General features: G+C 42.3%; 1 protein-coding gene across 8 annotated transcripts in view; it reads right to left on the bottom strand.

The window, feature by feature from the left end:
• The window catches only part of pam (peptidylglycine alpha-amidating monooxygenase), a 198,009-nt gene that overhangs the window by 57,647 nt on the left and 115,937 nt on the right, over window positions 1–24,425 (bottom strand). For all 8 annotated transcript variants that reach the window (XM_060908735.1, XM_060908738.1, XM_060908733.1 and 5 more), the window contains one exon: window positions 19,460–19,522. In XM_060908735.1, the coding sequence (XP_060764718.1) occupies window positions 19,460–19,522 (63 nt within the window). The remainder of the gene's footprint in view (window positions 1–19,459; window positions 19,523–24,425) is intronic.

The following is a 24,425-nucleotide window of genomic DNA, read 5'->3' as shown; positions in this document are numbered from 1 at the left end:
CAGTTACACAAATTGAAACGTAGCGATTTTCTATGCTATGGAAAGTCCGCACTATAATGACAGGCGTACTAACACCTTCTGCGCGCTTCGACAGCGCATTGATACGGAGCTCAGTATCGGACGTCACCAGCCCACTAACCGATCTAACTAAAAAGGGGGCTCCAAATCCAGTCCAGTGAATGAAGCAGTGCCAACAGGTCTTGACTGAGGTAAAAGCTGCACTGTGTGGGGGGGCCACTTTTACACTCCCCTGACTTTTCTCTCCCCTTTTATTTTGCAGACTGATGCATCGGACAGAGGGCTGGGGGCCATTTTGTCACAGAAGGTGGAGGGCGAGGAGCGCCCTGTGCTGTACATCAGCCGGAAACTCTCGATGCATGAGAGCAAATACAGCATGATAGAGAAGAAGTGTCTTGCCATCAAGTGGGCGGTCCTCGCCCTCCAATACTACCTGCTGGGGCACCCTTTCACTCTGTTCAGACCACGCGCCCCTCCGGTGGCTCCACCACATGAAGGATGCCAATGCACGGATCACCTGTTGGTATCTCGCCCTCCAGCCATTTAAGTTCGAGGTGATCCACAGGCCGGGGGCACAGATGGTGGTGGTGGACTTCCTGTCCCGTCGGGGGGGAGTCAACTTTAGGCCAGACGGCTCCCCGGCCTGAGTCAGGCGGTGGGGATATATGTAGCAGCGGGGGTGTGGCCAAGCAGCAGTCTGTGAATGGAGGGCAGGATCGGGGAAGGTAAGTGGCTAAGTCATTCCACCTGCTGTCAATTAATGTGTGTGTCTTTGTTACAGGGACGGAGCATAAAAGGAGGGGGAAAGCAGAGAAAAGAGGCTCCTGACCAGAATGCATGTGTGTGCGCGCGTGTGTGTGAGGCTGAAAAGCTAGATATCTCTCTTTAAAAAAAAAAAAGTTTGTAAGAGCCTCAGGTCCCGCCTGCCATGCTTCTGTGCTCCACCCACATCAGGGACTTGCTACAACATGTTTGTGGAAGTGTATCATGGCACGAACAAAGGAGATTTCTGAGGATCTCAGAAAAAGTGTTGTTGATGCTCATCAGGCTGGAAAAGGTTACAAAACCATCTCTAAAGAGTTTGGACTCCACCAATCCACAGTCAGACAGATTGTGTACAAATGGAGAAAATTCAAGACCATTGTTACCCTCCCCAGGAGTGGTCAACCAACAAAGATCACTCCAAGAGCAAGGCGTGTAATAGTCGGCGCGGTCACAAAGGACCCCAGGTTAACTTCTAAGCAACTGAAGGCCTCTCTCACATTGGCTAATGTTAATGTTCATGAGTCCACCATCAGGAGAACACTGAACAACAATGGTGTGCATGGCAGGGTTGCAAGGAGAAAGCCACTGCTCTCCAAAAAGAAAATTGCTGCTCATCTGCAGTTTGCTAAAGATCACGTGGACAAGCCAGAAGGCTATTAGAAAAATGTTTTGTGGACGGTTGAGACCAAAATAGAAGTTTTTGGTTTAAATGAGAAGTGTTATGTTTGGAGAAAGGAAAACACTGCATTCCAGCATAAGAACCTTATCCCATCTGTGAAACATGGTGGTGGTAGTATCATGGGTTGGGCCTGTTTTGCTGCATCTGGGCCAGGATGGCTTGCCATCATTGATGGAATAATGAATTCTGAATTATACCAGTGAATTCTAAAGGAAAATGTCAGGACATCTGTCCATGAACTGAATCTCAAGAGAAGGTGGGTCATGCAGCAAGACAACGACCCTAAGCACACAAGTCATTCTACCAAAAAATAGTTAAAGAAGAATAAAGTTAATCTTTTGGAATGGCAAAGTCAAAGTCCTGACCTTAGTCCAATCGAAATGTTGTGGAAGGACCTGAAGCGAGCAGTTCATGTGAGGAAACCCACCAACATCCCAGAGTTGAAGCTGTTCTGTACGGGGGAATGGGCTAAAATTCCTCCAAGCTGGTGTGCAGGACTGATCAACAGGGGTCACACCAGATACTGAAAGCAAAGGTTCACATACTTTTGCCACTCACAGATATGTAATTTGGGATCATTTTCCTCAATAAATAAACTAACAAGTATAATATTTTTGTCTCGTTTGTTTAACTGGGTTCTCTTTATCTACTTTTAGGAATCGTGTGAAAATCTGATGACGTTTTAGGTCATATTTATGCAGAAATATAGAAAATTCTAAAGGGTTCACAAACTTTCAAGCACCACTGTACATGCAGTTCAATTTTGTTTTAACTCATGTTGCATTATTCATTGTAGTTTTTGTTTAGTGCTCTTTTTTGAAAACTGCCATTTTTATTTCAGTCAATGAAATTGTTTTCACTGCTAGTTTGTTTCCGCTAACTATATTAACCAGGTGCTGGTTACTCTGTGTACGTGACAATCTCTCGTATCCTTCACATGGCTAGGCTATGAGATAGGGTGGCTAGACGGAAGACCCTGTTCATGAAAAATGCCCAAATCACCCAAAAACATTTGGTAAAATGCTTTATGGTCTGATAGGGACCAAGGTCGAACTTTTTGGGCATAATTCTGGTAAAAACAAGACAGCTTATCAGTTTATGGTGGCAGCATCATGCTATGGGGCTGCCTGTCTTCAACTTGGACTGGGGGCCTTGAGTAAAACAGATTGGTTTTTTTGGAGCGATCCATGATTCCCTTCATTTTGTCACAAAACCTGCAGGCCTCTGTTAGACAGATAAAGAAACATTTCACTTTCCAGGATAATAATGACTCAAAGCACAACTCCACATCAATAAAGGAATGACTTTAGAAGCAGATGATCAATATTTTGGAATGGCCCAAGAATGTCAATTTGATAGATCTGGAGCACTTTTACAAGAAAAAGTGGAATAAAATTGACAAATCAAGATGCTCTTTGTAGGTATACTCTCACCCAAAAGCCTGAGTGCTGTATAGACCCCCTCGCAGTAAACATCATTCATACGTAAGCGGAAATTGCGCGCGCAGCCTGGACCCAAAAAAGACTCAGAAATGCCTAGTTGTTGTGTTTTCGGGTGTCAGAATTGTAGCAGTGATGGGGTTAAAACGTTCAGAATTCCAGCAGGATCTCACCCATTCCAAAAAAAAAAAAAAAAAAAAATCGCTGACGTCTATGACTACAAGCCATCAAACGTGTAGACTGGGATGAAAGCACTATCAAAAATGCGCGGGTTTGCAGCACCCACCTCATCACAGGTAAGATCAGGCTATTTATTAAATCTTTCTTTTTTATTCTTTCTAGTCTTCGTTTATTGATGTAGCAAAATACTTTGGTAACGTTTGTCTGATTAGCTGGGTCATAGTTACACAATGTAATGAATATTGTTAGCATGTTAACTTAGCTTTGCATGCAATTTTGTTTGTAGGAGAGGTCTCGCTTGACTCAAGCAGTCCAGATTTTGTGCCATCATTATTTGTGTATGCCGAAAATCACAATTTTAAAGCGAGGATGGAAAGGTAAAATTGTGCGCCCTCACTCTAAATGCCAACTTACGTTGACTGCTCTAACCTAGCTCCCGCCCCGTTCAGTTTCATTTCTGCTCTCTGCCTCTCGCTTTTTACGCAGCTCTGATTTCTCTTAGCTGCACTCTTTACACTATCATTCCTTTCATGCCACTACCTCCTGCAAATTGCTGTTTAGTGTTGGTATTTGCTGTTGTAGCTAAAGCCACATTGCCATCACATCACTGGCATAATTTGATTAAAACAAAATGAATATGAATGTCCCATTGTTAATCAAGTTGTACATGCCCGCACATAACATAATCATATGCGTCTAAAGACTTGTAGGCACGAAGTTTTTCGTGGGTGTACACTGAAGTCTTGTCAATAAGGTACGAGTATATATCTGGCCATTGTATACCAGGGAACTTACTAACATCGTCCGTCCACTCTTTAATTAAATACGGATCCGGTAGGCGATGTCCACTTGTTAGAGTTAACTTATTTATGTAGCATTCTCGATCTTGTAACGAAAATTGTTTGGCATAATCTGACAGCTCATAATGCCGGTCTATGGGCAGCGCCATTGTTTCTGGGTCCAGGCTGCGCGCGCATCCTGGCAACGGTCGGTTTGTTTACAAAAATGCGAAGGGGTCTATTACTCACAAAAGTATATTTAACAAGTACAGGGTGTGAACACTTTTTTTCCCTGAACACATTTGATTTTTCACTTGAATTTTTTTTTGCTACATTAAAAGGTGGAAAAAATAATTTTTCTTGTCTATTTTTTTTTTTTACTTCACAGAAACCTAGATCCTTTAGATCCACTGAACTGTTCACACACCTGTTATTCTCAAATGCATCTCCGCTGACTATGTTCATATTTAGTTAGTAACAAGTTGCCAACTCTACCAAAATCATCCTGATATCACTTCTAATCCATACCCACAAATAAGAGTCAATACCAAAAGACCTCTGTGTGTGTGTGTGTGTGTGTGTGTGTGTGTGTGTGTGTGTGTGTGTGTGTGTGTGTGAGACAACTTGAGGCACTTCTGTATGCCAGTGCATTTATCAGTTTTAACAGAATATAACAGAACACACACTTCTGGGTTATGTGTAGAACCCAATATGTTGGGTTTATTTAATAACCCACAGATAAGTTATTATTTATGACCCAAGCTATGGGTGATACTTGTTATTTTTTCTGGGTTGTTAAGTCTATTCATGATTATTTTTGAAAACATTTTAATTAGAAAATTAGAAAGGGAAAATAGTACAGTAATGAGCAGAGCTCATGCTGAGAATGGAAAGAAGCAGGCAGCTGAGAGAAGACTTTGCATAGCTGGAATGCACATTTTGATAGAGATTTAATTAATATAATGTACGCAAAGTGCCCAAAATCAACCCCTTATGTTTATCAAAAGTATGGCTCGATAGTTCAAAAGGAGCTCAAGTCCAAATGAAAGCCATGAATCTGATGACATTGGCTATTAGGCGGTTTTTAACATTGTCAGGATGCATCAAGACGCATGGCTTTTCCCAATACAAATGGATTTACTGCTGCCCACTTTGTATCCAATCACCTGCGAAGGACCTTCATACCAATTTGCCTGAGTCCCAAAATACTGTTTCCCGTCTACCCATCCACAAATGGAAAGCGCTCACAGGACCACCACTGCTTTGTTTGAGTGGTTGACTATTGCTGGGTTTCAGTCACATGGCTTTTCTTAGCGGTTTTACCGGAAGTGGTGGTCTAAACGGCTGCCGTAGTGCAAACAACTAGCGATAACTCATCAGAGTACGCTCGTAATCTAGAAGCCACTGCTCGCTTTGGATATATTCAGAAGATTGCTATGTGCAATGGAATCGATCCTTACAATCTGGGAAAGAATGATTTGTCATATGATCTCGAAAACTACCCTTCAGTCGAGTTCCCCGACATCTCGAACTATCTGGTGTTGCAGACGTCCTTCTACACCGCAAAACAGATGAAAGCTTGGAAGAGTATGGAGGCTTACAACTTTTTTGTATGTGGTTGGGTAAAGGAACTCGCAGGGGTGATAGCGTTCCAGCGCGCCGCGCCGGATTTCCGGCGCGCCATGGCTGGGGAAAAAAAAAAATCTAGTTCGCCCATTGTCCGGTGTCATTCTGAGATGCGCAGATAGACAGTAAAGGGAATTCGGAATTTCCTTTACTGTCTATCTGCGCATCTCAGAATGACACAGGACAATGGGCGAACTAGATTTTTTTTTTTTTCCCCAGCCACGGCGCGCCGGAAATCCGGCGCGGCGCCGGAACGCTATCACCCCTGAACTCGGTATCAAATCGCTGCCGAATGAATCCTGTATTCAGGGATGAGAGTGGGTGGTCACCAAAAAAAGCAGAAAACAAGATGGCGCCCAAAGCCGGGGGTCTGGGAGGGATTACCCCCCCCGGAAAATTTTGAAAAATAAGGCCTTACAAACCACTTTTCCTGCAATCTGAGCTGTAGTAGATAAAAAAATCTGTTGCCTTTTTTATACATTTACATGAAAATATGTTTCAAATCAATAGGAGTATTGTTTGAATTCAAAATAAAATCACATTCTACATTCAGGGGTACGGTTATAATTCATGATCAACAAAAATGACAAACTAAATTCACATTAAACGCAAGTTTTATTAATTATCAAAATGTTCATATTAAATAAAATTTCTTAGGGAGAAAAGGTCAGTCACCCTATGTCCTCATTAGTTGCATATGATTTCAAAAAGTCTTTTGAAATATTTAAGTTTTCAAAACTGTCAGCATTAATTCAGATTTACTGACCATCATATACATGTTCAATGTATTAAATCAAACGAATGCTAAGTTTATGGGATAATGTCTATGTACACTTTATACAATTATTTATAGTTCAGTCACTTCTCATTTTCATTTAACCATTTCGACTTCTTCAGCTTTTTGGCCAAAGACAAAAGCTTGTCAGTCCTCTCTCTGTTTTTTATACCAGCATCGATTTCACGTACCTTCGCTTCGTCTCGCTTGTCAATTGTATTCAGCATTATGGAGTAAAAAAGCCGATACGAAAGAGAAACGTATTTTTGAAGCGTAGCGACGATGAACATGTGCAAGTTTTGATAAAATAGAACAGATGCGGGTACTTTTGTAAGAACTGTTATGATTGGCTATCATGCTCTCGCCAGCGATGTTTTGGCCAATTACATTGTAGATAACACGTATTCTATCGCGAGACTTAGCGAGACTAAAGATGGCGAAACTGTAAACGTGAAACTGACATCGTCGTACGCTTGAGTATCACGAAGGAACATACCCCAACCCCCCTCAATGAAAAAAACATCTCAACGGATTTGGCATAATATCGATTTTTGCTCAGAAAAAGAGGAAATCCGCCGAAAAGCGGAAAAAACTCATCCCTGTGTATTGTTTTTACCCGTGTAAGTAGCTATGTTTTTTTTTAAGCTTTTCGTTTGTCTCTTTACAACAAAGTGCTGCGAGTTGAAGTGTAACCAAACAACAGTTTGCTTGATTCGCACTTGTGTTGGCTCTTATCTCTCAGGTAAATCATTCGCAAAGATCATCAGAAACCCCTTTAAAGACCTGGATCTTAGTTAAACAAGACAGAGAAGTGATCACGGTGCATTGTAATTGTATGGCTGGGGAAGAATTTTGTCGCGACCTTCATGCATATGGACTTTGTAAGGAGCGACGAGGAAACAAAGAAACAGCTGGGGACTTCAGCGCTTCGTGACTAAAAAAAAAAAAAAAAGTAAAAAGTACCGTAAAATAATGACACGTAGCAAGAAAAGTACTTGGAAAACATGAAGGACATAGCTGAGAGGGAGATACAAACCTTTCACAAAGTGATCACTGCAAACTGGAGTATGCTTCGATTCAGTGATTGGTTCAAAAGCCACCTTTCTCAACATCTTTGTGAAATCCTGTGTTCGTTCACCCTTTATTAGTTCACAGGGAACCCTGAAGAAACTTATCAGTTTCACAGTTTGATCAATTCGAACAACCTAAAACAATGCAAGCGTAAGGCATTTTTCATGCGAGCAATGCACCTACTCTGTACAAATGCTTTTGCCGCTTTTCCACTACAAACGCGGCTGAGTCGGGCTGAGCCGTGCCGTGCTGAGTTGGGCTGAGTCGAGCTGAGCGGGGCTGTTGGAGTTGCACTTCGACTACAACCGCGCTGAACCGTGCTGGCTGGAAGTGGGTGGACACATTGGGTGGAGTTAGCGAAAGTGGGTGGACGTCACGTGATGTCGTTAAGCAGCGCAAACAGTGACATCAGTGAGCTTTTAAGCGGTAGTCTCACGACCCGAATAGTAAACAATAAACATGGAGGACATGGAGTCGTTAGTGTTGCTGGTCTTGGTGTTGTGGCTTGTTGTCACTGACAACGCCAACAGATACTGGCAAGAGCGTATAGATGAGGCGAGGCGCATAAGGCTTCAGAAATTCTCGTAATTCGTAATTCTTCTTCTTCCGGGTTTACGGTGTTTACAGATCCCAGCGTGCTTGCGGGGCGTGTGTGGGCATGTGAGGACACTCCTCCTCACCAATCAGTGCACAGGGGAGTGTCTGCTCACGCCCCCAGCCTCACTCGGCTCGGTTTGGCTCGCTTCAGCCCCACTCCAAAACCGTGCGAGTTTTAGGGGCTGAGCAGGGCTGAAGCGAGCTGAGTCGTGCTGTTCTTTGGTAGTCGAAACGCGAGCCGTGTCAGGCTGAAGTGAGCTGAAGTGAGCTGAAAAAGGGTAGTGGAAAAGGGCCATTTGTCAATTGAGCTTTGGTAGACCACCAGCTAAAGTTTTGAATAACTAATGAGGCGGATGTGACGTCACGTGAAACCCAGCAATTCTCATCACGGTAAAGACATGAAACGGACACAGTTGCTGCTGCAGTGATGCAAAGAACCTAAATAATACCCTGATAAACAGGCCAATGAGTATGGACCCATCCCACGTGACGTCACGACAAATGCGGCTGCCATTTTGGACATGAACTACCAGTAGTCTACCACAGCCAACAACGAGGAATGACGGCGAAGCATCGAAAGGAATATAGCCATCAAAGAAAGTGTTTACTTTCAGCAAGACTTCCATCATGCCATTATATTGTTGTGCACCTGGATGTAGTAACCATCAACACACAAGGCAAGATTTATCATTTTATCGGATCCCGACAGATGCTGACCGACGGAGAAGATGGATGGTCTCTAAAATATTGGCAAAATGATGTTTATTGACATAGCAATCGTGTGTAACGGGAAGCATTTGCATATCCGAAGTGTTGTGTTTACATCAAAGATAAAATAAACCGATATGACAACGACTGCTGCTGCCAGGTTGGGGACACAAACTAGTAGAAAGGAAGTGTGCCAACAGTGCCAACACACTTCCTTTCTACTAGTTTGTGTCCCCAGAATTTTCCCACGACTTCTATCCATGTTTCTGTAGTTGCCCCTCTTTCCCACGGTTGTTTTGCTACAATGTTTGTAGTGGGTGTGGCAGTAGGTTGAGAAAGTGTTTATCATTCGGTGCATCTTCAGATCATGCGAGTGCTAGTCTTCAGCGTTAGCCATGTCGAAAAGAAAACAAGGTACTCTTTCGAGTTTTGGATTTGTTAAGAAAAGTAAAAATTCCGAGGAGCAGCAAGACGGTTCTTCAGCAGATGACAGTGGACAACCGTCCGCAACCACCATCGCTGCACCTGCTGGGAACGCCGGGCCCGCTGTCAGCATGCAGCAGGATGAGCAAAACCCGCAACAGACTGCGTGAGAAAAGCCTGTCATCACTACTTTTTGTGGATTTAAATGGGCCCCCACTGGAGCGATTTGACCCAGCACCCTTCATCACATCATGGATTAAATCAGGTCATCGCCTGTCCACGTCATGGGTTTCGGGACCAACAGCCAAGGAAGAAGAGCCCAGGCCTTAGTGGTCGATTCTGCTTTAAGGTAAGATGCATTTAATTATTCGTCTGCTGTGGGTTTGGAATCGGTAGCCTGACCGATTCGTTCATGTTTGTGGTGCCATTTGTTTGTTGACGCATGTTGAAATGGAAGATTGGTTGTTGACATGATTTCCAGTGATGCTGTGGATCAGATGTGTTGAGTAGCCTGACTGTTTTTTTTTTTTCTTTCTTGCGTGTGGTATCATTGTTGACGCGAGGTTGTTTTTTGAACATGCCAATGCGGACGCGATTTCCCCTGATGAGTTATGACTTCAGACACGATGCGTGTGTGGAGGTGTGGAGTCCGCGTGATATGTGCGTAAGACAGGCTTCTCATGTGTTTGGAGATCCGCGCTCTGAGACAAGCGCAAGCCCCCCAAGGGAAAAAAAGGGACCCCCCGAAAATATCGGCATAGTTCGAACACTGGGTTGGAGAAAGTAATGGCAAATAGTGAGTGCACAAACCATAGAAGGTAAACTGTACACAGCGCCAGGGCAGTGTGATGGTATGTCTACTTTTAGATTGTGTTAGCTTATCAATGAACACACTCGTCACTCGACGAGTTTCACGTCTTTACGATGGATACTTAAATGTGTGTTAGGTATTATTGTTGCAGTCTAACGCTACGTTCACACTGCAAGGCTTAATGCTCAATTCCGATTTTTTTGTGAAATCTGATTTTTTTGTGAGGTCGTTCACATTAACAAATATATGCGACTTGTATGTGATCCTCAGTATGAACGAAAAGCGACCTAAAAGTGTTCCGCATGCGCATTGCAGGATACGACGACGTCACACGCAGTGAGCATGGCCAGTGTTTACGGAAGTAAAACCGCCCGGTTGCGGTATGACTCATCCAATCTAGCTTGAATAGCTGCATCCCCCCAAATGGAAATCAGCTCCCTAACCTCTGCGTCCTTCCATTGAGAAGATTCAGAACCTTCACAGCCCGAAGCGTCCCTCGCATTGATGTCATGCGCAGGGGCGCAGATACGTTTTTTGAACTGGGGGGGACAAAAAACTGGGGGGGACAAAGCTGCCAGCAAACCAACCCCAACCCCGATATGCCTGTCAAACTTGTTGTTAGTAACCATAGCAACCAAGCTCGAGCTCGCAACCTGTGCAGTCTGCGCAGCTCAACCAACCGAATATCAGGCTTTGTTTTGTTTTATGTGAGTTGTTGCAACTATGTATACACTGCTGTGCACCTCAATAAACCGAATGGTAATTAGTCTTTTGATTTTTCCGTGAGGTTTGCCTTATGCAAAGAAAGACAGCATAGACGTTTTTTCCTCCCTATAAGTGGGGGGGGACCGAACGAGGTGAATTTAAATCTGGGTGGGACGAGTCCCCCCCTCTATCTGCGCCTGTGGTTATGCGCCATGTTGTTGTAACTTTTTTGAGAGACCCGCCGCCTACTTCAGCGCAGAATAGTGACGTTTGTGGCTTGTTGATGACGTGTAAGTCGGATGAATGCGACCTGGCGGTTCAGACTGAAGTCGCATATGAAAAGAGCGGATAGGAATCGGAATTAGGACCACATATCCAAACGGCCTGGGTCGGATTTGAAAAAATCGGATCTGTGTCGTTCATATTGTCAATAAAAGATCGGATACAGGTCACATATGGGCGAAAAGATCGGATTTGAGTCACTTCAGCCTGCAGTGTGAACGTAGCCTAAGCAGTCATTGTAGCAGCTAGATGAACGAGAACCGAAAGGGTCTGTGCCATAAACCGTTATTTCTTCATGTCCAAAATGGCGGTCGCGTTTACGAAGGTCACGTGAGTGGGAAGGGTCTATAGCTACAAGGTAATCACAAAAGATAGCTGAAAGCACTTTTTTTTTTTTTTTTGGCGCACATTAACACCATAGATAAACTAGGTTTTTCTTCTCTAATCTTGTTCTCAAATGAGTGTTACAGCTGGGGTTTAATATTGCATGAAGCAACTTCTATTAGTTATTCAGTAATTCTGTTCTGTTAAAGGCTAATGAGGATGTTCTGGGCAATAACAAAGAAAAAGGCAGATGGGCTTGCATCTATTCTAATCCTGAGAGATTACTTAGCATCTTTGATTCATCACCACTCTGAAAGCAAGACGCTGACTGAATTAGTACAAATCTCAGGAATACATTCACTGAAGCTTGTTTTGTCCAGGTTTAAGATACTTTACTCTGGACACCTCGATCTTCGGAGTGTGTTAATCATGCTATTTGGTTTAAGAAGCCAGATGGCTGTTTAGCTCGTTTGTTTTTTGGTCCAGACTAATGGAACAGAAGAAGTGAAATACGCTGCAGCTGCTGTATAGCAATCAATTCCAAGCATGTGCAATTTCAGTATAGCTGAAGGATGTTCCAAATACTTGAGACAGTAAATTCTGAAATGACTTCGGTATGTCCACTGATCAAGGGGAATATAAAGTGTCGCAGTAGGATGTATGAATAGATGGGAGCCAATGGAGGCAGAGAGAAAACACACATCTTTGCTGACCAATGAGGCTGTCAATCTTACAGTCCGTGACACTTTGGTTTGGAGGAGCCATGGCAACAGAGCAAATCTGTTTGGCAGTGAAGCATACGGGAAGTGTGAAGGAGCCTTTTAGCAATGTACGCCTCACAGAATCCTGGCCAACACCTTGCTGGCGTGACGTGTTAAACTAGTTAGGATTTGATAACCAGTAATATAATACTGTGTGTTAAAAAAAAAAATGGTATAATTTGGTAATATGTAATGACATTTTCCTCCAATCCACTGTTCGGTGTTTCTCATTTAATACTATTAACTCGTATCCTCAACCTGACCTACCCATAATAATGATATTTCACAGTCATATAAATCAAAAGTACGAGCCACTGTATCAATCATGAACAAAGTAGATTAAGGCTTGGCTGACTTATGGATTTACTAATGGCTGAAAGGCTTAGCATGTCTGCTTACAGTATGGCCTGTTCAAACAGTGTAGCGCAACAGTGGCCGTATTTAGTTTCCATGCAAAAAGAACAGGAACTGAAAGGGGGGGGGGATCACAGCGTAATCAAAGCAAGAAGAGAATCTCTTGGCTTGTGTAAGCATTGGGCATGGTCTCATGTGCACACTGACTCTCAAAATCATTTTTCAGCCCACTGCAGATGAAGTATTTTAGCAGTGTATGACTCAGACAGTGACCGTGAGCACGAGAGACTCTGGGTGCGTAGGTGGCGATATGCGCAGTGTGTCAACAAGATAACAGCAATTTGGATCGAAATCCTTTACGCAACTTTTTAAGGTGGGTCAACGTTTTGTTTGTAGTCATTTTCCACTCGTTTTTGCTGTCTGATCTAAAGGTCACATGCACATAAAGACTGAACTTTTTTTTTTTCTGCCACTGGGTTGATCATTAATCTATTCCAAGCACTTGCCCACTGAACACTGCAGCTCAGCTCAGCTCAGCAACAAATCCAAACCGAAGATGGGAGTGTGTCGCATCACATACCACTACCTACAAAACAATCTCTCTGGAGGTAATCGGGTGGTAACGGAAACTCCAAAATTAAAAGATTTGAAAGTCGAACGAGTCATCGATCTTTTGATGCTAAATTGTGTGTGGTGCTCTTGCGAGTCTCCTTCGCAGGGTCAACCGCTGAGCATGAGACATAGTAAATTTGTTTTAAAGGACATGGGACATGAAACATAAAAGCACGCTATATCAGTTTCTTTCCATTAAAAATATGAAATAATTGCATCAACAAATACAAAATCATCTATTAAATTCAGCAAAATCGTTATATTCGTGATGATTATATGGCATTTCTGCTCGAGCTCCGATATGCATATTTTACAACCGGAAGAGCCGCTGTCACGTGATCATACGTCACAAAAACTTTCGGGTACAGCACAAGCGGGTAGATGAATATGGAGAAGTGTGAATCGTGATGACGAATGCGACAAAATAGTTTTTGTGTCTTGGATGACAAGAAAATTGTTTCGTTTTTAAAGTGTTTAATGTACATTGAACATCATGGTGTATTGCGACCTCCCAGTCAGTCAGACGCGCTGTTACTCCTGTTAGCAATGTAGCTAGGCTCAGCATGGCCAATGGTATTTTTTGAGGCTGTAGTTAGATGCGACCAAACTCTTCCGCGTTTTTCCTGTTTACATAGGTTTATATGACCAGTGACATGAAACAAAGTTCAGTTACACAAATTGAAACGTGGCGATTTTCTATGCTATGGAAAGTCCGTACTATAATGACAGGCGTACTAACACCTTCTGCGCGCTTCGGCAGCACATTGATACCTTCACCCGGAGTTGTACCATTATTTTTTAGACAGGGTGGACGGACCAGGGCATTCGCCCGCCTGGCCGTGCCCGACGAGAAGCGCTCTCGGCCGGCTTGGGAGGCAGACGGCAGCCCCTCCTGGAAGTGTGGATTTACCATGGGCCTCATGCGGTAAGGATTAGTATTATAATTTTGGGTGTATCAATTATTGATTATCATAATTCTGACTCGTTTCGCCATTTTGAATGTTTGCATCTCGGACTCTGGAAGCATTGTATCTCAATCAATCTCGAAAAATATCAGCCAAAAAAAAAAAAACTAGCTTGCAATGGACTTTAGCTAGATCTATGATGAACTTTCAATGTATGATACAAAAATAATACTTCTTTCAACAGATCATTAGCCTTTGAGCAGAATTGTTTTTAACTTACCAGGATGTTATCGAGCCGACCGCTTTCAGTTTCATGGGGATTGAATGAACTCTCACTCTCAGAATCATCTGACCCGTCAGAGTAAAGACAAGCTCTATGTTCATGTGAATTTCCAGCTATCGGTTCGAATTGATAGGGTCTAACTTCACATCTCTGTGAAACATCGGGAATATCACTGTCGATGGTGTCCATTTCGGTAACCTGTTTACATTAGATACCCAAGCGCTGGCTCCTTGGAAAGTTTTTGTGACGTCACGGGTCACGTGACCGCTTAGCTAATTAACGAATCCTTGTTTTACGCTGATGTATAAAAAAGTTGAATAATGTGGTGATTTACACATTTTTGACGCCCTGCAGTGATTTAGATGGCATTTCTTATGTCCTTTATACATAATTATACCCAGAAAAAAATCCATGTCCCATGTCCTTTAACAGCACCAGTGGCTGTGCATGCTCAGACTTTAGCGAAAGTACTAAGAAGTGCAATCAATAACAGAGAATGTTAAAGTGCAACACGGAGAGATTTCCCTTGGATGAGTCTCAAATGACATGCGTTCCTAAAAGCACTAGGTAGGGTGTATAGCTCCATTATGTTACATTCTATTTAAGGCACAAAGCAAGTGAATAAGACGTTATTTGGGCTTCAATCTAACTAAAACGTGACAAATTTAAATAATTAGAAAGAAAAACATCATTGTGGGGCAAATAAATTTTTTAAATCTGCCACTTTTGAAAAAAGCAAATGAAACTTTGGCAGACTGTCACGAGAGAACTGATATTTTTTTTTTGCTGGTAGAGAGAGAAGAGCATAAAGTCTGAAGATTGCATTTAACCAATCAATCAATGTTCTGCTCCATCCGTGCCCCTTCTTAAATATGGCTACAGGTACACAAATACGACATGGCTGACGTCATACATGTCAACCTATACGGAATGTCCGTATTTTATACGGATTTGATTCAATAAACGTAGTATACGGGCATACAAATAAAGTTATACGGATTCTTTAAAAAAAACTTCAATATTTATTTAGAGCTATAATCAATTCCCACGATGATAAAAGAGCGCATAACATTTACAAACGTACTGTACACCACAGACAGCCAGTAAAGTGTCTTATGAAATCGCGCGTTATCTTGTGGTAGTGAGACTTCGTTCCACTTTTGATCATGCGCACACCGCATTGTGAGAATCCCACCAACCGTGAAGTCACAGACATATAAACATAGACGCCGCCTTCTGCGTAGAATCATACGTCATCCTCGCCGCCATATTGGATGTGGCAAAGTGGAGATTCTTCAACCGTCTCTGGTATAGCGTCTAGACAGTAGCCGAGAATAAAGATGCCTCATTCATGTGCTGCGTTTAACTGTACCAACAGGTTTACCGTCCAAACGAGATCACATGGGATTACCTTTCACAGGTGAGACTGGAAAAATACTTTTCATTGTATTTGGTCATTATAACGTAATTTTACGAACAGATTTTCCTGACTTTGTGGCTAATATGAAGTCTCGTGCATAATAGCCGCTCGGTGAAACCTGTCTCCAAACAACGAAGTATTTCCTTCGTAACTACGCTGATAACACTGTGTTTTTGTCAAACATTGGAGCTTTGTATTCATTCTGAAGGTTTATTGTTATTAATATTGAATAAAAAGTAACTGGGATGTATCATTGTTAATTATCATTCAAATTTTAGGTAAATTATTTTAATTTGCATCTTATACGGATTTTATAGGGGAAATACGGATTTTGGAGGTTGGTTATACAGGTTTGATTGACCAAAGGTTGACATGTATGTGACGTGGCAGTGAAAACAGTGACTAGTCATGGCAAGCTTAATTATTAAGCTTCTCTACTTTGTTAGTGTTATTTGCCACCAGAAAAGCCTGATTTCTGCAGAAAATATGAACTTCAGTGACATCACAAAGATCCGAAACCCAATCTCATTTCCATAACCAAAATGGCTCTTAGTTATGGAAGCCTTTCATGCCAGTTGAGGGCTTTACTTCCAGTATTGACATTCAAGTACTTCCAAAGTTTCTAGCACAATCTCATAATCCACTAGATGATGACACATATGACTAGATGACGACAGTAGGATATTCCCAGTTACGATTTTGTCTGTCCACGGCTGCATGTTGCTTGGCACGTACTCTACCAGGCCTATCTCTTAAGCTGCTGATAAGAAATGGAGCATTTTGCTAGAAAAACATACGACTCAAATGGAGGATGAATCTCAGAAGGGCCACTCGTGAAACGTGATGGTTTATAAACGCATGAGCACAGTCTGGCCCTGTTCTACTGATCCGAAGGCCAGCACATTCTCTACTCTCAGAGGGCAGACACATGCTCCTTTATTGATAAACTGGCACCGGCTGAATGCTGTTATCACACGCCATTTGCCGCAGATCGTCTGAAATTACAGAAGTCAGGAAGCAACTCTAATCCGTATGTGTGAGGGATTTAAAATTGAGGCTACTATTAAACAGTAACATTTGGATTAAGTGTCATGCCTATAGAGATCTTGCATGTGACGTCACAGACGATCCAGATTGTGACAGACGCCATCGTGTCGGTCAAACGCCATATTCCGCCTTCTACTTCTGCTTTTACTTCTACCTTTTCTTCTGGAAAACCCTACTATATACAATTCTACTACAACGGCTGCGGCTACAAGCTCTCCCTACCTGTGCACGTTTTTTATGTTTTTTTTGTGTGTATTTTTGCGTGTTGTTCGTCTGTACCGGACTTCAATATCCACTACAACCGTATGGACTTACTGGACATTGGTTTCCAGCAGAAAATGACGGTTTGTAGCGATTTCCATCGCATGCACAACATTCCGGACGAGGGGGAAAAAAAAGAAAAAACATTCCGGACGAGACCAGATTGCAAGACCAGCGGGGTCTACGTGGATTGTTATTGGAAGCAAAGGGAAGGAGGTGGCGCCGGGAGCCGAAGCAAAAGCGAGGCTACAGGCAGAGCCGGCCTGTTGACTAAGCTCAGAAAACAGCTACTCAAACCTCCACTGCCAAGCCTCTACCTCTCCAACGCCAGATCCATGTAAACAACACGGACGATTTGGAATTACAGCTGGAATTACCTTATTCTATTCTATAATCGGCTGGTCAGTGCTATACTCAATACTTAAGTAACTTACCCATCCAGTGAGGATCATTTTCTTGTTTACAAGATGCCACATCTGAGTCGCTGACAAATCCTGAATTTCTGTAAAGATAACTGTCCAGAGATTTATAAGCACGCAGTGCTTCACCACTGAACAGCGAGGGAAAGTTAATGAGGTAATCATACACGTCCGGGTATTCCGCTGGCAGTTCAAAATCCGGTCGTGAAAACTCCGTCCGGAAAGCCATAAGGGTCACAAATCTGTAGATCGTTTATTTTAGACATATATCTAGTTATCTGTTCATTAGAAAAATGAGCCGTGTAGTCCGTCGGTTGAAATTGATCCATTCTGTACACGAGTGCAGCAGTATTCAGCGGTGTTTTTGACCGACACGATGGCGGTTGTGTACTTTCCGGTCACGTGACTGCAAGATCTCTATAGGCACGTCACTGCATTAAGAAATGATGAACACCACCAATGACTTAAGCAACACCAGTGAACATCTTTAACGATTACTCCGGTTGTTACGCACCCTTTCGTGAAACTCCTTGACTTAATTCTGTGACATTTATGGGTAAAAATACTCTGATATTAGCCTTTACTTGCCTGTAAAAGATAGCCAAATAATACAAAAGCAGTAGTGACTGTAGGTGCATTTTCATGTACAAAATAATATTCAGAACACCAGAAAAATGCAAGTTTTGGCAACAAGAGTTAACGTACAAACTTATAACAACAAAATTACTCATAGTCCAGATGAGTCAGTCAATAACGGAGTCGGAGAAAATTGGTTTCTTTCGATTTTACAGCAAGTTTCGTTGTAAATTTAAGCAATTAGGCTAGTAAATCAGCCGAGTAGCTGCATAGCATTGATAAACACTACACGCTTTCACTTTCTGAGCTTAGACAAGCTGTATTTGTCATCGTACCTCAAGGTTACTGGCGGTTTATGGAAATCAGTCACTATGCTGATAAATATTTATATGGCTGGTTTTATGGTTGCAAATTACACAAATAGTCATCCTCACATTGAGCTCTTTTTATTCGGATCCAAGAACGGAGATGAGATTTTTTTTTTTATCCCCTTTCTAATTGCTTGCACGTGACTTTTTTTTTTTTTTTAATCATCAGATAAGTGCAATGATGCATTTTTAACAGCCTGTCAATCAAATAAGCTGCACCCCAATTCGAGGTGATGTCATGATATGACTCAAGTCTGATCAAGCTGCACATTTGAGAAGACGACACGACTGAAAGTGCGATATTTTTGTCTAATTGGTGTCATTTTGTATCTGTAGAACCCTGTTACCATTTACTATATCATACTTATACATTATACACACGCACTATATCGGTTTCAGCAGTGTCGTCCTTGAGTTTTTGCCACATTAGCAACAAGCAATCGGAAGTCTTCTCCGTTATGCCGATTACACGGCGATGCCGCTGTGTTCTCGGCCTGGAGCGAGCTCTCAGCAGGTGTGCGAGGATTAAAGGCCCGCATCCTGAAACCGTTCCTAAAAAAAAAGCAGTTAACAATGTAGATGCCAGCTTCACAACATCAAAGAGCACTGCTCTGATTTGCATTCGCGCCACGCTTATCTCTAGCTCATCTGGGAAACACAGCAAGAAAGAAAGAAAGAAAAAAAAAGGAAGCACAGATTTGAAACAGAGATAAAAAGGGAGCCTTTACTTTTTACTTGCCCATTCCTTAACCTCAAAGTGACGCTTAAACCCGGCAGCTCTAAACCCACACGCAACTAGGTTCAGAGAGGCTCGACAGTCAACGTGACACCAATCTGTCAAGATTCACATTGACGAGGAAGGAAAATAAAATCAAAACAGAAGCTCTTCAGGGAGGGTTCCTGCATCCTCACAGACCAGAGCGGTTACCAGAGCAGCAGTGCTTCAAACATCAACCTTGGACTTAAAAAATGTGATAGTCGCTTAAACTCATTTTGCAGCCTACAGGCAGAAAGGAGAACCTCTAGAACTAATGAGAGCTGCACAGCTGAACAACCGCTAATAGCCACTGCAGAATCATTTATCTTCTCCGTTTCTAATTGCACCGTGTGATACTACTGTACGCCTGATTCTGAGATGCTCCCTTCTCCGGCCATTTTTTTTTTTTTTACATAAGGGCATAATGATGTTTCTTCAGTGCAGTCGATGATCCTCAGCATGCTAGGTTTCTCATTAGCACAGTAATTTGTTATCACTCTAGAAGTCTACTCACCCTGATCCAGAACCTCCTCCTCCTCCCTCTTTGGCTGCTGGAGCGCGGTGGCGTCTTCGCCGTCTTTGAAAATGAGGAGAGAGAAACCATCAAATGACCTAGAAATGAGCCTGATTCGCATGTAATGAAATCAGAGCAGGAGTGATTCAGAGGCAGCTGCTGAGTGAACGTTCGAAATCTGCTTTCGTGAGTATGCTCTTTAACAAGATTTACATTTCTGAAACGTATTTCAAATGTATGAAATTCAAAGAAAAAAAAAAAGAAGGGACATAATATGAAAATTCGAAATCCACAAGGGCTTGCTTTTTTGCTTCCTGTTCAAAAAACCTTCAGACAACTACAGTCCTCTTCAGAATTACTGGCACCCATGATGAAAAAAAAAAAAAAGACCAAAAATCAATATATAAAAAGACCAACAGATGCATTTGTATTGTTATCAAATGTTGTCAAAGCTGGCAGCACAAGTATAATTAATATTTTGTGACGCATGCCATGTAGGGAATAACAGCACTAAATCCTGTCCTGTAATGTCCAGCAAAGATGTAGATACTTTGTCCAGTCCTCTATACAGAACCATTTAGGCTCGTCTATAATTCCCAGGTTTGTGCATGTGGACTTCTCTTTTCAATTCAAATCCAGATCCTGAGATGATCACTGCAAGACATTGATTTTGTGTTTCTTCAAACGTTTGCGTTAAACTCAAGTATGTTTGGTTCATCATATTGTTGAAAGCACTACCGATGGCCAAATATAGACCTTCCTGGTCTTTAACAGAATTCATGATGCCGTCAATCTTCACAAGATCGCAAACCAGTGGTTATAGAGCAGCCCCAAAGAATCATTGACCCACCTCCATGTTAAACAAGAGTGTGTATGACCAAAACATCTGATTTTGGTTTCATCCGTCTGCAAAATACGATGTCAAACGACGCTTGAAAGTTTGTGAACCCTTTAGAATTTTCTACATTTCTGCATAAATATGACCTAAAACATCATCAGATTTTCACACAAGTCCTAAAAGTAGATAAAGAGAACCCAGATAAACAAATGAGACAAAAAAAATTATATTTGGTCATTTATTTATTGAGGAAAATGATCCAATATTACATATCTGTAAGTGGCAAAAGTATGTGAACCTCTAGGATTAGCAGTTCATTTGAAGGTGAAATTAGAGTCAGGTGTTTTCAATCAATGGGATGACAATCAGGTGTGAGTGGGCGCCCTGTTTTATTTAAAGAACAGGGATCTATCAAAGTCTGATCTTCACAACACATGTTTGTGGAAGTGCATCATGGCACGAACAAAGGAGATTTCTGAGGACCTCAGAAAAAGTGTTGTTGATGCTCTTCAGGCTGGAAAAGGTTACAAAACCATCTCTAAAGAGTTTGGACTCCACCAATCCACAGTCAGACAGATTGTGTACAAATGGAGGAAATTCAAGACCATTGTTACCCTCCCCAGGAGTGGTCGACCAACTAAGATCACTCCAAGAGCAAGGTGTGTAATAGTCGGCGAGGTCACAAAGGACCCCAGGGTAACTTCTAAGCAACTGAAGGCCTCTCTCACATTGGCTAATGTTAATGTTCATGAGTCCACCATCAGGAGAACACTTAACAACAATGGTGTGCATGGCAGGGTTGCAAGGAGAAAGCCACTGCTCTCCAAAAAGAACATTGCTGTTCGTCTGCAGTTTTCTAAAGATCACGTGGACAAGCCAGAAGGCTATTGGAAAAATGTTTTGTGGATGGATGAGACCAAAATAGAACTTTTTGGTTTAAATGAGAAGCGTTATGTTTGGAGAAAAGAAAACACTGCATTCCAGCATAAGAACCTTATCCCATCTGTGAAACATGGTGGTGGTAGTATCATGGTTTGGGCCTGTTTTGTTGCATTTGGGCCAGGACGGCTTGCCATCATTGATGGAACAATGAATTCTGAATTATAACAGTGAATTCTAAAGGAAAACGTCAGAACATCTGTCCATGAACTGACTCTCAAGAGAAGGTGGGTCATGCAGCAAGACAACGACCCAAAGCACACAAGTCGTTCTACCAAGGAATGGAATATTTTTGTCTCATTTGTTTAACTGGGTTCTCTTTATCTACTTTTAGGACTTGTGTGAAAATCTGATGATGTTTTAGGTCATATTTATGCAGAAATATAGAAAATTCTAAAGGGTTCACAAACTTTCAAGCACCACTGTATGTGAGATGATCTGAGGAAATGCTTCTTTCTTGCAACACTTCCAAACAGCTTGTTTTTAAGAAAGTGGCATTTAAGAGCTGATTTTGAAACCTGACAAAACCAAGAATGAACCAAACTATGTAACTAAAACTGCGATCATTTCAGGCTCTGTTTTTTACCTCCTTCACATATCCTCCTCCCTGTATAAGGGAAACAGATGCTCATGAGTCCAATTCAGGGCAAATCTCCAACCGTTTCAGACACTGGAAACTTTTTGCTATCGCGCTAATTGTGTTTAATGGTATTTTAACTGCTGCCATATTTTTATATTCATTATTTGTGCAGGTCATCAACCACCTTTATGTCTATTTTGTATTTAGAATTCTTTTTTTCCCCTCATAGCAATAGACACCAAAGGGATTTTATGTGGGTGCATCCTCTTATTTGTATCCCAGGGAAACAGGACACGAAGCAATCCCTGGGAAGTGATTTATTTATACAGGTAGTCGTCGACTTACGACCTACGCGACTTACGACCGATCGACTTTACGACCGTCTGGTTATGACTGGCGAGTGTTTCCCAGCTGAGCTAGCTGAGCATACGACAGTTTCCGCCCCAGCTCCCGGCAGCGCCTCTCGCCGCGTACAACAGTTTCCACCCCAGCTCCAGGCACATGCGCAGTCTCTCTCGCGCTCCCTCGCGCACTCCGTCATACAGTTTCCGCCCCAGCTCCTGGTTTATGAAACGAGCAAATGCTCCCACCAACCTGAGCGCTGCAACAGCTGATGATGACGTAGACGACCCACAGCCAAGCACCAGTGATGCCAGCGGTCACTAAGTTTAGTATTTTGCCATGTTTTACATTTGTATTTTGGTATGTTTCAAACTAAAATGTTTTCTATTTTTCACACCTGTATTTCGTATTTTTTGTTTTGCACATATTAAACGAATTGTACTGTACACAGTGTAGTATGCAGTGTTTGACTTAAACCAAATAATGAGCCAAGGTAATGAAATAAGAAAATGTTGATAAAATAAGACCAAGATGATTACAATATCATTACACATCACAATATACTTACATTCATTTAACATAGGCTGACTTACGACCAGATCGGTTTACAACCGGTCAGTCGTAACCAAACGCAGTCGTAAGTCGACAACTACCTGCACAGCTAAAATATTCCTTAGGGGTATTTATAATTTCTGGCACACATATCCTTGACAGACTATTATTTAAGATAGAACAAAGCTAAATCATATCTACTATTGCATGAGCGTAAATTCTAAATAATTTTCAGCAATGATTTTCATGAAGGGTGGCAAGAATTCTGGGGGGTCACATGACTTGTTCAGTAAAGTTCTTGGACCATGACAGAAAGTCCCTGGTGTCTAAATGGTCATCCTATTGTCCAGAAACTCTATGAACGGATTGCACAGTGTCATAAGCCTCTCAGCATGCCAGCTGTACTTCCATAAGGGAAGTACAGTGGGGCAAAAAAGTATTTAGTCAGCCACCAATTGTGCAAGTTCTCCCACTTCAAAAGATGAGAGAGGCCTGTAATTTTCATCATAGGTACACTTCAACTATGAGAGACAGAATGGGGGGAAAGAATCCAGGAAATCACATTGTAGGATTTTTAATGAATTAATTGGTAAATTCCTCGGTAAAATAAGTATTTGGTCACCTACAAACAAGCAAGATTTCTGGCTCTCACAGACCTGTAACTTCTTCTTTAAGAAGCTCCTCTGTCCTCCACTCGTTACCTGTATTAATGGCACCTGTTTGAACTCGTTATCAGAATAAAAGACACCGGTCCACAACCTCAAACAGTCACACTCCAAACTCCACTATGGCCAAGACCAAAGAGCTGTCAAAGGACACCAGAAACAAAATTGTAGACCTGCACCAGGCTGGGAAGACTGAATCTGCAATAGGTAAGCAGCTTGGTGTGAAGAAATCAACTGTGGGAGCAATTATTAGAAAATGGAAGACATACAAGACCACTGATAATCTCCCTCGATCTGGGGCTCCACGCAAGATCTCACCCTGTGGGGTCAAAATGATCACAAGAACGGTGAGCAAAAATCCCAGAACTACACGGGGGGACCTAGTGAATGACCTGCAGAGAGCTGGGACCAAAATAACAAAGGCTACCATCAGTAACACACTACGCCGGCAGGGACTCAAACCCTGCAGTGCCAGACGTGTCCCCCTGCTTAAGCCAGTACATGTCCAGGCCTGTCTGAAGTTTGCTAGAGAGCATTTGGATGATCCAGAAGAGGACTGGGAGAATGTCATATGGTCAGATGAAACCAAAATAGAACTTTTTGGTAAAAACTCAACTTGTGTTTGGAGGAGAAAGAATGCTGAGTTGCATCCAAAGAACACCATACCTACTGTGAAGCATGGGGGTGGAAACATCATGCTTTGGGGCTGTTTTTCTGAAAAGGGACCAGGAAGACTGATCCGTGTAAAGGAAAGAATGAATGGGGCCATGTATCGTGAGATTTTGAGTGAAAACCTCCTTCCATCAGCAAGGGCATTGAAGATGAAACGTGGCTGGGTCTTTCAGCATGACAATGATCCCAAACACACCGCCTGGGCAATGAAGGAGTGGCTTTGTAAGAAGCATTTCAAGGTCCTGGAGTGGCCTAGCCAGTCTCCAGATCTCAACCCCATAGAAAATCTTTGGAGGGAGTTGAAAGTCCGTGTTGCCCAGCGACAGCCCCAAAACATCACTGCTCTAGAGGAGATCTGCATGGAGGAATGGGCCAAAA

This window comes from Neoarius graeffei, chromosome 25, assembly GCF_027579695.1.
Source record: "Neoarius graeffei isolate fNeoGra1 chromosome 25, fNeoGra1.pri, whole genome shotgun sequence".
Taxonomy (NCBI): Eukaryota; Metazoa; Chordata; class Actinopteri; order Siluriformes; family Ariidae; genus Neoarius; species Neoarius graeffei.
The sequence above is the reverse complement of the archived record's forward strand: the minus strand, read 5'-3'. Positions and strand labels throughout refer to the sequence as shown.